Source organism: Podarcis bocagei, assembly GCF_964188305.1.
Source record: "Podarcis bocagei genome assembly, chromosome: 3".
Lineage (NCBI taxonomy): Eukaryota > Metazoa > Chordata > Lepidosauria > Squamata > Lacertidae > Podarcis > Podarcis bocagei.
The window spans coordinates 77,037,544-77,050,987 of NC_138127.1; the positions used below are offsets into that span (position 1 = coordinate 77,037,544).

The 13,444-nt window shown below is 44.7% G+C and overlaps 1 protein-coding gene across 3 annotated transcripts in view; it reads right to left on the bottom strand.

The window, feature by feature from the left end:
- CAPN13 (calpain 13) overlaps window positions 1–13,444 on the bottom strand; it is a 105,731-nt gene that overhangs the window by 50,972 nt on the left and 41,315 nt on the right. For all 3 annotated transcript variants that reach the window (XR_014005931.1, XM_081186414.1, XM_081186413.1), the window contains 2 exons: window positions 10,791–10,965; window positions 9,042–9,110 (listed from right to left, as the gene is read on the bottom strand). Coding sequence is in view for 2 of the 3 variants with exons in the window: in XM_081186414.1 (XP_081042540.1) it covers window positions 9,042–9,110; window positions 10,791–10,965 (244 nt within the window). In the remaining variant the exon portion in view is untranslated. The remainder of the gene's footprint in view (window positions 1–9,041; window positions 9,111–10,790; window positions 10,966–13,444) is intronic.

Below are 13,444 nucleotides of genomic sequence, written 5' to 3' on the forward strand. Positions count from 1 at the left end.
GGGAAAAGCTTCAACCCATCCGGTAAGAGTATCTACAAACACAAGGAGATACTTGAATCCCTTAGAAGGGACCAGCTCTGTGAAGTCCACAATTAGGCTTTCCATGGGGACATATCCCACATGTTGGATTCCAGGAGGTTGTACCGGTCCCTGCCTGGGATTGTTTTTAGCACAAAGAACACATTTCTGTGAAATGCAAGTTGCTAATTGTGATAGGTTAATAATATACAACTTCCGACTGAGACTCTCTCTGGTTGCAGTACCGCCAAGGTGAGTAGATTCATGATAATTTCTTACAATTGTGCCTGCTAGATGATGAGGTACATAAATCCTATTGTCCGGCAGGATCATCCAACCGTCCTTCACAACTGCTCCTTCCTGTTCAGCCCACTTCCTCTCTTCTGGGGTATAGTGAGGTTTAACTTCTTCTGGAACTACCTCTGGTATGAGAGCTGCTATAAATCCTCCCACAGGCTTTTGGGCTGCCTCTCGGGCTGCTTTGTCAGCAGCATGATTTCCTCTGGTTATTGGATCCCTTCCTCGTCCATGACCTTTGCAGTGCATTACAGCAATCTGTTCTGGAGCCCATACTGCTTCTAACAGGATTTCTACTTCAGGTCCATATTTCAAGGCCTTCCCGTGGGCTCCTATTAGACCTCTTTCTTTCCATAGAGCACCATGTGCATGCAGGGTTAAGAAGGCATATTTAGAATCAGTATAGATGTTTGCCTTACATCCGGCTGCCAATTGCAGAGCTCTAGTTAAACCTATAAGTTCAGCTTTTTGTGCTGAGGTGCCAGCAGGCAAAGCTTCAGCTTCCACAACTTCCTCATTGGTGACCACAGCATATCCTGCTCGTCTGGCACCTTCATGCAGGTAACTGCTACCATCAGTATAATATACAACATCTGGATTTTTCAATGGTTCATCTTTCAGATCGGGTCTACTGGAATAAACTTCATCCATTATTTGGAGACAATCATGTGATTCTTCATCATCTACCTCTGGTAGGGGCAGCAAAGTCGCTGGATTGAGCATATTCACTACTCGTAGATGAATCCTGGGATTTTCACACAATAGGCCTTGGTACCTAGCCATCCTTGGGTTCGTTAGCCAATAACTACCCTTATATTCCATGAGCGTCAGAACAGCATGAGGTACATTCACATACATCGTCTGGCCGAAGGTAAATTTATCAGCTTCTTTGACAAGGCTTGCAGTGGCCGCTACTGCCCTTAGGCATGGAGGCCATCCTTTTGCTACTGAGTCCAATTGTTTTGACAAATAAGCTACTGGACGGTTCCAACTTCCTAATCTCTGGGTCAGGACTGCCGCTGCAATCCCATTCTGTTCATGTACATACAGCTGAAAGGGTTTTTCCGAATTAGGCAGTCCAAGGGCTGGGGCCTCCATAAGTCGTTGTTTGATAACTAAAAAGGCTTGTTGCTGCTCAGGTCCCCATACAAATGGGTCCTTTTCTGCACCTCGAGTGCTTTCATGTAAGGGTTTGGCCAGACTGCTGAAATCAGGTATCCATAGTCTACAAAACCCTGCTGTTCCCAGGAATCCTCTGAGTTGTTTCCTTGTGGTAGGTTCCTTGATAAGGCAAATAGCTTCTTTCCTCTCTGGTCTCAATGCTCGTTGTTGGTGTGAGATGTCAAAGCCCAAATATTTGACCTTTTCTAAACATAACTGTGCCTTTTTCTGGGAAACTCGGTAGCCAGCTTGCCAGAGCAAGTGGAGCAGTTCCTCTGTACCTTCTTTACAGGTCTCAAAATCCTTTGCTGCTAGTATAAGGTCATCTACATATTGCAGAACCACCTTTTCTCCAGGTATTGAGGGGTAACTTGTTAGATCCTTCGCCAAGGCAGTGCCAAATAAAGTTGGGGAATTTTTGAATCCCTGGGGCAATCTCGTCCAAGTTAGCTGGCCTTTTGTTCCTGTTAAAGGGTCTTCCCACTGGAAGGCAAATATAGGTTGGCTCTGTGGTGCCAGCCGGCAACAGAAGAATGCATCTTTCAAGTCCAATACAGTAAAAAATGTTGCTTCTGGTGGGATCAAACTCAGCAAGGTATATGGGTTTGGTACATTTGGGTGCAAGGTCTCGATAGCCTGGTTTACGAGCCTCAAGTCCTGCACTGGCCTGTATTCATCTGTTCCAGGTTTTCGAACAGGCAAAAGGGGTGTGTTCCATTCTGATTGGCAGGGCTTAAGCAGACCATATTTTAATAGGTGGTCCAAATGTTTCTGGATGCCCTCTGCTGCTCGCCGGGGTAAAGGATATTGCTTTACAGATACAGGGGTAGCCATAGGTTTTAAGGTTACTACAATTGGAGCTATATTCTTGGCCATTCCTGGTGGGCTATTTTCGGCCCATACTCCTGGTGGCACCTGTAGAGTTCGGAGGAGCTTGTTTAACTCTGTATCCAATGTGGGTTGGACTTGCAGGGCTGACATTAGGCGCCATGATTGTTCCTTAGGTACTGAGAGGGAGATTATTCCTGCTGCCTTTGATGGCAGTTTCATTTCTGGACCTCGAGGAGTGAAGGTGATTTGGGCCTGCAATTTGGACAGCATATCTCTACCTAAGAGAGGTATTGGACACTCAGGTATATACAAAAACTGATGGGTTAAACGATGTCCCCCAATCTGGCATTCCAAAGGTTGGAGGAAAGACCTCTTAGCTGACTGACCAGTGGCACTTTTAATGACTACACTTTTGGATGCCTTTTTCTGCAATAGTTCTGGGAGTACTGAGTATTCAGCCCCAGTATCAATCATAAAGTCTATTAAATGGCTTCCTAATTGAATCGTGACCGTGGGCTCCTGGAAGCCTAACTTTATGGAGTCCGGTCGTTCCTAGTCTTGGGTAAAATCCTCCTCTGCCAGTCCAATGACATTGTCCCTACTCCGTCCTTGTCCAGGTCTCTGATATCTTCCATCTCGGATCATTCCCCGTCCCCGTCCCTGGTTTCTTGGGCCGGAGCCTGGGCCTGGGCCTGGGCGTACTTCTTCCAACCTCAGGGGTTCAGGACACTCCCGCTTCCAATGACCCTCCTTCTTGCAATTCGCACATTGATTCCTTCCCAGTGGTGGATTCCTTCCCCGCCCTCTTCCTCCATTTAAGGGGCGGTAGTCTTGCTTCACTGCTGTGGCTAGCATTACCATCTTTTCCTTCTGCCACTTCTTCTTCTCTTGCTTCTCAGCCTCATCCCTATTCTGATAAACTCGGCGTGCAATGGCCATAATTTGGCTCATCAGCATCCCTTCCCATCCTTCTGATTTCTGAATTTTCTTACGAATGTCAGAAGCGCACTGGGCCACAAACGTAGCAGTAATCATTCTGCTGTTTTCAGGGGCTTCAGGGTCAAAAGGAGTCCATATACGATAGGCTTCTTGCAGCCTCTCTAAAAAGTCTCCTGGACTCTCATTTGGTTTCTGTTCTACTTCTGAGACTTTAGACATATTAGTGGGCTTCTGGCATGCCCTGCGGATACCTTGCACAAGCGTCTGGCGGTAAGTGGTAAGTCTGGCCAGGTGAATTGCATTGTTTGGATCCCAATTAGGATCTTCCAAGGGAAAGTTGTCTTGGAGATGACGGTCAATATTAAAAATATTTCCCACTCTGGCCTGCTCACGCAAATATATCTGTGCCTTTTCAATTATGTCTCTCCTTTCCTCAGTGGTGAACAGAGTATTCAGGAGCTGGCGGCAATCTGTCCAAGTAGGACTATGAGTATTTATTATTGAAGTCACCAAGTCCATCATAGCCTGAGGTTTTTCTGCGAAAGATGGGGTGTGTGTTTTCCAATTCATCAGATCCGTAGTTGTGAATGGAATGTACTGGAGGGTCGAAGTTCGAGGTGGCCGTGGTCCGAGTTGCCCGTTAACCAGCACAGGCTCCTCAAGTGCATCAAATACTCTTCTGAGAGGGGCTACTACGTGATCTTTCTCTTCGCTTTGCTCTAGGGGCCTCAAATCATAGGGGATGGTATTTGTCCCAAGGCGTTCTTTTAGCAGCTTTATACGCCTGGCTGTATTGCTTGCTGACCGATTAAGGTCTCCCTGTAACTTCTGTAATAATTCTCTAGGACTTGGATGTACAGGAGTTTGGGGTAGGCAATCAGTTGTTCCACTAAAAGAGACTGTAGATGGAGTTCTACTGGGACTCACAGATGGAATAACCGCTTCTGCTTGGGCTTTATTATAGGCCTCCAATGCCTCCTGAAGATATTTATCATAATCTATCAAGGAATCAAGTTCTGTGACTCCAGCCCCATTATTCATTCCACTTTCTTGCCTTGGGGTTACAACTGGTGGAGTGTTTGGATTAGGCTCCCTTCGATGTGGAGCATAGGGTGGAGGTGGAAGCAGCTCTTCCTCTGGTCCCTCAAAAATGGGTTTGAGTTTATTTGGCAAGATTCCTTTCCTAGCTTCGGCTTTTACAGCCAATAATTTGCATCGTTGGACTTTGCATTCCCTTATCCATGGAGGATTTTTATTTAATATGCTCAGCCAGGAATCTATATATGAAAATTGTTCTGGGCACCCTCCAGTTTCTTTGGCGATGTTAGACCAAAGTTTGCTTACTAAATTTATATCAAAGGTTCCTTGAGATGGCCATTCAGTATTTTGCTTCGGCCACTCTAATTCACATAACGTTCTCAGGCGCTCTGGCGTCATTTTGACTCCATACGCCCCTGAGAAGGCTTTCTTAAAATTATTTAACATACATTCAAGAGGTGTATTTTCCCCTTTTGAACCCCCAACTCCCATTGTATGGCCCTGTGAAGTATCCACTCAGTCACTCACACACACGCTTCGTGGGTTTCCTTGCCTGGTGAAGTCGCCTTACCAGGAACCGAAGTACTGCCCACTCCACACTCAGGTCAGCTACAGATTGCTCTGTACTTTCTCACACATACAATGCGCTAGATACTTCACCACACACTACCTCCCAACTTTTCCCTTTTCCCCACACCAGATCACCACCTGATGTACCCAACCACCTAGCGTACTCAGTTCCCACTTACTGAGACGCAGAAGTTTGATCAAGACTTCTCTTCCTCCCAATTAATTGGAGGGCCAAAAATCCCTTTGTGCACTTACCCTTGGTTGGTTCCGTTTCCCCCCGGTCCGTCGCCGCCAGTGAGCAGGGTATCAGACAGACGAGACTTCTGCGTTCCCCCTGGAAAAATTTACCAGTGCGCGCTTGGGTAAGCAGTTTAGAGATCCTCTCTCTTGTACCCTGCCCAATAGGGCGAAGGGGCTGCGTTCCAGCAGACCACTTATCCGAGTCACGGGAGCACCATAAAATGTAGCACCCTGCTTGTGGTTAACGCTTAGCTGGAATGAAATATTCAACGCAGCAATAGAGAAATTAAAATAATTATTTATTTGTCAGACAAATAAATGAGAGGCACAGTGGTATATGGTTACCAAGCTCTAGCCTGGCCTCCTGCCATTATGGCCAGCACTTATATTCCCTTAATCCAGCCCCCTTTGCTCCTCCTTTGGCTGCCTCTGTCCAATCAGCCTGGTTGGATTTCCTATTGGCTGATTGCTATAACCAATCCTAATAGATACACCTATATCCTCCTGTCCTTATATGGAACACAAAGAGCTATATATTGTTACATCTATAAATGACAAATAAGTAGTAATATATCTTACATGTGTCTCAACAAGGAATCTTAATTACCAGCTCACCTCTTGCCCTCCTTGCCCTATTGCCTTCTAAAACAAATGGTTAATCTTAAATTTTTATCTTAAACATATGTCAAGGATCTTGAGTTTCACATCAATATTGAAAGATCTCCTTCATTTGAAGGTTTCCAAACAAATGCCTGACAACTAATATATCAGGACAGCTTGGATGGCGTCTTCCTGTCTAGCAGGGGGGCTTAGACTGGTAGCTGACTTAATTTCAAAATACAACTCTTACAACTATATGAAATCTAGCATTTCTTAAATCCTTTGCATAATTACATTTAAGACAATATATTTAATACACAACACAGGTAGCCTCTTAAAAAGAATAAGGTCTTTGTAAAAAAAGGAACTCAGTTTAAAACAGTTTCAGAAGAAACCTCTTTAGTTTACATCTTCCCCCCCCTTCTCCAGCCAGTTGCTTTGTTTCCATTAGCTCTTCCCAACATTTATTGCCCTTAAACTCTCTCTCTTTAAGAAAGAAACAGCTTTAAAAGACTTCCCAAAATTTCTGCCAGCTAGATGCTTCTCCATTTGGCCTTTAACCTTGGAAAGAAGATCTGGCTCATTTTACTGGGAGGCACATTGGCATTATTTTACTATTTACTCATTCCTAATTATATTTATCTCTGCCTTTGTTATCTTCTGTAACATGTAGGGTCAGTGTCCTTACTCAGTCTGTAATTTCAGCTTTTACGACTTTGAGAATTGTTTTCTGCTATCAATCAAAAGGGGCCCCTTGTCTAAGAGGAAAACACTGTCAGTGTTTTCTTAAGCAGCTAGCCTTCTTGCCTGGCATGAAACTTTTGAAAATCTAAGCTCTCTCTTTAATATACAAGTCCTGATCAAACATTAATAAAATGCAGGCTTATGCCTGATGCCTCAATATCTCTGTTGAGAAAAATCATGGGCATATTATTTGAACCAGTTTGGCTCCTAGTGTATAGTTAATGGTTAATGCATTATCACCAAAGTTTATAGTTTAACTAAAGTCATTATAATTATAAGGGTTTTTACATTAAAAAGAGAATAGGCTAAATTGTAACACTATGAATGCAATTATCTCTTTTATTTAACACTCTGCATGCCATTGGTGTGATTCGTGCTCCTTCCAAACAGTAGTCTATGTTTGGGGTCTCCAGTGTGGTGCCTGTGGACATCATGGCTTCTTCATATCACCCCCCCCCCACAGTGCCTATCAAAGCCCCCTCACCCTCTCAATTATTTTGTAGAAAGGTTTTTGGCTTTCTTGAGGGTTGGGAGAGCCATGTGTTAGTTGTACATTGCCTTCTTTTTCACTCGTGTTTTAGTAGAATTTCTGGGGTGGAGTGTCTTGCCTGTTTTGTTTGGAAGGGAATCTAAGCATTACCCAGTTTTCTCCTGTGAAATGGTGATTTTGTGGTGGCCCCGGGCCTGAAATAGTTGGGAACCCCTGTTCTATGGAGCATTTACACCACCTGATTCCCAGTTCTTTCTCAAATGGGTGTGAGCATTATGGCACCTATTAACTACATATCATTCATAAGCAATTGTAGGCAGTGTATGTGTTTGTGTGGTGATGTGAGGAGTACTGAAGTTGCAAGGGAATGTCCTATGCCATCACTTGGTCCCCTTGGGCAGCTGACAGGGCCCAAGCAAAGCCCATAGCCACTGTGCCCTTTGGACAACCAGGTCCAAGAGCTTTCAGTTTAATGGTCTTGAAGTTTTCCCCTGTAGGGCATTAAAGGTAAAGGGACCCCTGACCGTTAGGTCCAGTCGCGGACAACTCTGGGGTTGTGGCACTCATCTCGCTTTATTGGCCGAAGGAGCCGGCGTACAGCTTCCGGGTCATGTGGTCAGCATGACCAAGCCACTTCTGGTGAACCAGAGCAGCGCACGGAACTGTCGTTTGCCTTCCCACCGGAGCGGTTCCTATTTATCTACTTGCACTTTGAGGTGCTTTCGAACTGCTAGGTTGGCAGGAGCAGGGACCGAGCAATGGGAGCTCACCCCGTGGCGGAGATTGACCCAGCCACCACTCCCTCCCCCCAGTTAAGCCCACAAGTGTAGGAAGGGGCCTGGCACAGATCATTTAGTCGAGGGCCCTGCAAAGAGAGGTATCTGTATAATAATGCAGATGCTTAACAACGCACAAAGGTCTCTTGTTCAAAATAATGATCTCCAGTTTAGCTCTGCATAGGTATTCCATCACACAGCCCTTCTCTCTTTTGCAGAATGTTGTAGTTCCCGGAAGAACTACACACCATGTTAGTGAGCATTCTTAATGCTGCAGAAGGAAGGCAAGCCAGAGGATTAGTCAAGGTCATTGTCCGCTTTGGCCATTTCTTTTGTCCTTGTTGATATGAGCATCGTAAGTGATGATTCTGGGGGATGAGCACTGCACTCACCTTGAAGGCAGACCCACTTACTGCAGTAAATCCTTTGCTTTCTTTTGCCATTGCTGGATTATTACTTTCTGCCAAATTGATCTCCTTCCCCAGAAGATGATATTAAAATTTGGGGCAAGGGAAGGGTGTATGCTCGGGAAAGATAAACCTCGCAGGTGAAGAAAATGACTTCTTCATCCAGCTGTGAACTCTTGACCCTGCACTTTAGCATATTCTGAGCAATGTCTCTTTCACAGGGCACTTTCCCACAGCAAGTGTTTTGTGGACTTGAGGTTGCTCATGCCTTTAAGTTTTGTACAAAATGCCACATTACACTTTCCGTATTAAAACACTGCCCCGTATTTCCTTCCTTATTTAACCTGGATTTTCTATTTCCTTTTTAAAAATTGTGTGTTTTTTAAACATATTGGATTATCTGCAGAAATGGTAAACTGTGTTTAATGCTATCGGGTGGTCTCTTGCATCAATACTTTATACCTCAGAATTAAATTAACTCCATGGATTCAGCCCACAGAAGTGTCCGTTCATTTAATTTGTTTCGGCCTCTTAAAACTTGCCTGAGGCCCTTTTTCTGGTAAGTGGGTTATCTTCTGCCACATCACTGGCTGAACCAATGAGTGTTAATTATGGGCTCAGTGTTTCATCATTCTTGATAGTTCCCTTAAAAACGACTAACTGGCTGTGTCACCTTGCTAACTTTATCATTTCTTTACTTCTACATAAAGCCACCGGGTTTCAGACATTTCAGGAAGGCAGGAATGAAATTATGTGATCTCAGTGACGCATGGAGGTCTAGATTAGATCAACGGAATGTTACCTTCTGGTCCTAAAAGCAATGAATTATGAACATGGGGATGGAGAACAGCGGGCCAGCTGCCAATTAGGAGAGAGGGCTGTGGGAAGAAGACAATTAAGAAGGACAGAAATAAATGTTTCCTCTCTCACCTCTGCAGTCTCCACAACAGTGTAGGCATGACCTTGAACAATTCCATTCTTCTCGTTTACTTTATTTTTCTGAATGGAGAAAGGACAGTTATAACCTCTCTAAAAGCATTAGCAAACATATTTTCATTTGATCCAATGGATGTGGTTTGTTTGATGAGGGGAGAACCAGGGCCAGGGCCAGCCAAATACATTTTGCTACCTGATGGCAAAGGACACGATGGTGCCCCTCACCCATTCCCATGTACAAAAGTTGACTGGGGTGACGGTGGACTTTTCTTTTATTTCTTTCAACGCTATGTCCTCCTCTGCACTTGAGGGCATCAGGCTAGTTTAGTGGGGTACAAGGCAGGCTGTGTGGTACATATAGCTCTGTCCTCCAATCAAAGGAAGCATTCAGGGGGTGCTCAGGAGGAACAGTAATGTTCCAAACCACAGCCCTCCCAGCATATGCCACCTGAAGCATTTGCCTCACTCTGCCAAATGGTAGGACCGCGCCGATGGAATCTCCTTTAATGGAAGGAGCTCAGTCACAACTGTTTTAGAGATGCTGCTGCTACACAACAGCCTGCACAACTTGTGACTGACAGTTACTCAGCTACATGCAGACCAATGGTCTTTTGTTGCCAGATGCTTGACAGCCTCCCGGCTTTGTTGTCAAAGGCAGCAAAAACAAGAGGTGTACTGAGTTCTTATTTTGCAGGGTCCAAGCATGGGCAGGGGTTAATGGGCATACTTTACTGGGGCCAAAGGGGTCCTGCAGATCCAGGGGGGAAATGTGGCTGGATTGTAGCTCACACTTGAGGATGCCTATTTCTCTGTATCTTAATGGTGCGTCTAGATCCCAAACAACTCAGGCCCCAATTACCTGAAAGAACGCCTGCTTCCCTTGGGTGCTCAGATCGGCAGAAAGGGACCCTCTTGCTTGTTCAACCTCCCTCAGAAGCTGGTGGGTTGGGGTGGAACAGGAAAGGGCATTCTCTGTGGCACTCCTAGGTTGTGGAACTGCTGGGTACTTTCATGATATAGCTTTCGGCAAATGTTGAAGACATACCTCTTTTGACACTTGAGAGATGTTTATTTTTAGGACCTACCTTATTTCTTCAATTTAAAGTTGTTCTAAGCTGTTTTTAGTACAGTGGTACCTCAGGTTAAGTACTTAATTCGTTCCGGAGGTCCGTACTTAACCTGAAACTGTTCTTAATCTGAAGCACCACTTTAGCTAATGGGGCCTCCTGCTGCCGCCGTGCTGCCGGAGCACGATTTCTGTTTCCTGAAGCACTATTTCTGGGTTAGCGGAGTCTGTAACCTGAAGCCTAAGTAACCTGAAGCGTATGTAACCTGAGGTACCACTGTATTGTGTTTTAATTGCTGTAACTTGCCCTGGGACCTTGGGGGTAAAGCGTGGGTAATAAATTGCAATAATAATAAGAGCACAGTGTCTTGTAAGAACTGTTGCAGCCCATGACACTGAACACTGAAACAGAGAAGTCCCGTGAGTCTGTGTCCCCGGCCCTCCTCCAGAACCATAGAAATGGGGGTGAAAATTGAGTGGCACACACTACCTGGCTGCCAGGTTTACTTAGCATGGCTGTATGACACTTTGCTTGAGGGGAAAGCATTACAAGTCTGGCCATAAACCAACAAAGCAAAGGGATTCTGCATGCAATTTTGAGGGGAACAGGTGAACGAGACCGATTCTCGCTGCATCTTCTTATATTCCAGTTCCTAGAGGGGGGTAAAACAACTTACCACTGGAGGAGTGACGCATCCCATGAGGCAACCTGACTTGGCAGCGGCCTTCACTACCTCATACAGATAAGAGGAAGGGCGAGGAAGGTTCAAAGATATCTGGACCCCACCTGTGAAGTCCACTAAAGCCTCAGAAATGTAGCCCATGTGCAACTTCTGATAGGAACCGTGCAATCTGGAAGAAGAGAGAAGACTTTGAGGTTAGGCCAATACCAGGTTTAAGAAGGCCCTGTGAAAGGTGTCCTCTAAGACCAACATGCCCCCCTTTTAAGCTTGCCAATGTTTTTTAACATTGGGTGCACAGTGAGGTGAGGAAATGGTCAAGACTGGTCAGAATGCCCATGTATTGGGGCCCAGAGGCATTCTGATGGGGAAAAGAAGGTGAGCGGTTGCATACCCTCCAACATTTCGCCAATGAAAATAGGGACGTCCTATTCCATAATGATAATTTTACTATTTATACCCCACGCATCATACTGGGTTGCCCCAGCCACTCTGGGCAGCTTCCAACATATATAAAAACATAATAAAACATTAAAAAAAGACCTTCCCTATACAGGATTGCCTTCAGACAGCTATGGGATCGGATAACTCCATACCCTCCAACATTCCCCCAATGAAAATAGGGACATCCTACCATACCCTCCAACTTTTCTCCAATGAAAATAGGGGTGACCTAAGGAAAAGTGGGACATTCTGGGATCAAATCAGAAACTGGGACAGCTTCTCTAAATCAGGAACGTCCCTGGAAGATAAGGACACTTGGAGGATCTGATGTTGCAGTCTCAGGTTCACTGCACTAGTTTTTTGTTTTTTAAGTTTTTAAATGAAAAGAAAATTGGCAGTACTACAACACACACACCCCTGGGACCCATTCTTTTCAATCATGCTGGGTGCTGGTGCCAGGCCTGGACAGCTGGGAAGGAAAGAAGGTTATTTCATTTTATTTATTTGTAAGGTCATAAAAGAAAGATTAGGTTTGATGGATAGAGAAGATGAGGCAAGGAGAAGATACATTTTTTACAGGGACATTTCACAGCATGTGATTTAAAGGCACAAAGGCATGAGGCAAGGGAGTATACGACGATGTCTCCCCCCCAAAAAACCATTTTTTGTAGCATGTGAATGAGTACATCAGCAAGGTTAGTGAGTGGGGCTGTTTGAAACTGGCTGGAAAAAATATTCCCCATCAGGAAATGAGTTGTAATCTAAAAATTGCAAATGGGAAAAGGACAATTTTGACATTTTCAATTTTTTTATAGGAAAACAGGAATGACAGATAACTGTTTTGTGATGAAGATTTCTGGTTCAAAGCAATATTTATCCTTAAATTGCCAACTTAACGCAGGCGTATTACAAAATCTGGTTGGCAAAGGGAATATGAAGCTGCCAAAGGAAGCAGGTTGCCTGCAGCTGGTGGAAAGGAAGAAGGGGCAGATTGGGAGAGGGATTCCCTCACACAGCACCACATCCCACAGCTGCAGAAACACTTCAGCTACCAGATCACCATGGCTGTGTCACTTTGCATTTCTTAGTACATAAAGCATTGATCTTGAACGGGACATCGGTATTCAGACCAGGAATGTAAAAATCAGGCAGCAAAGTTTCTTAAAGAAAAAGTTTTTATTTGGATTTTTGTCCGACAAAAAGCAAATAGGGTGCATTCAGGAAAATGAAGAATGCCCGCCCCCCCTTTGGGGCAGTCAACTTATATATCTTTCTGCAAAGCACAGTTCAGCCCCTTGGCATCCCTTTAGCCAATGATTGACAATTTCCTATGGTCATTGATGCATATTCATTAAAGCTCAACCAATGAATAAATTTGGTGTGTCCTTTCGGTTCCAAGTTGCCTATTCCACTAGGTGGCGCTACTGGCTTATAATCTACTTAACCTCTGTACTAGTTCCAGGAAGTGCCCCTGAACCCCCCGCTTCCAAGAAATGTCCTTGTGGTTTAGCAACTTCACACCTAAGCGTTATCTCTGGAGCCTGGCGGTCAGCAAACATCCTGCTACTTGCCTTTGTCAGGGGTCGTTTCTCAGAAATGGCTTAACCTCAACTAGCAAACTTCCTGCAGGGGCAAGCTAGCTGCACCCACAAGCTTGCATGCTTGCTGCCTCTGCAAAAGGTGGCAAAGTGACAAACATGAGAAAGAGAAATAGTCTTTAGCTTTCTAAAATGGCTTTGTGCTTTTAGCTTTTTGATGGCCCTATAATATGGCTTTAGAGGTTCTTAGCCTGGCTCTCTATTGGTCATCCTGACCTTCACCCCTGCATTCCCCCCTTTCTATCACGAAAATGCTGACCGGTCACGGTTCTCCATTTTCGCTTGATGGACCTATAGGTGCAACATCATAGAGAGCCAGGATATAGGTACGTGTTGCTGCATTAACTGAGCGGCTCACCATTTGGCGTACAATCTGGATAAGGCAAGGCAAAAAGCATGATAAGAATAATACGGTAACGAAGAGAAGTAAAATCACAAGCAAAATCTCTTTTAACCATGACCAACCTGGGAGTTAAGAACTAATTCAACTACATACACTGGGGAGACCTGCACCATCTAGACTAATTTTGTGGTACAAATCAGCCTGTAACACTCAGACCTGTTCAGGCTCTTAGCTACAGCTGTTGTCATATTCAGGAAGGTGTTTTC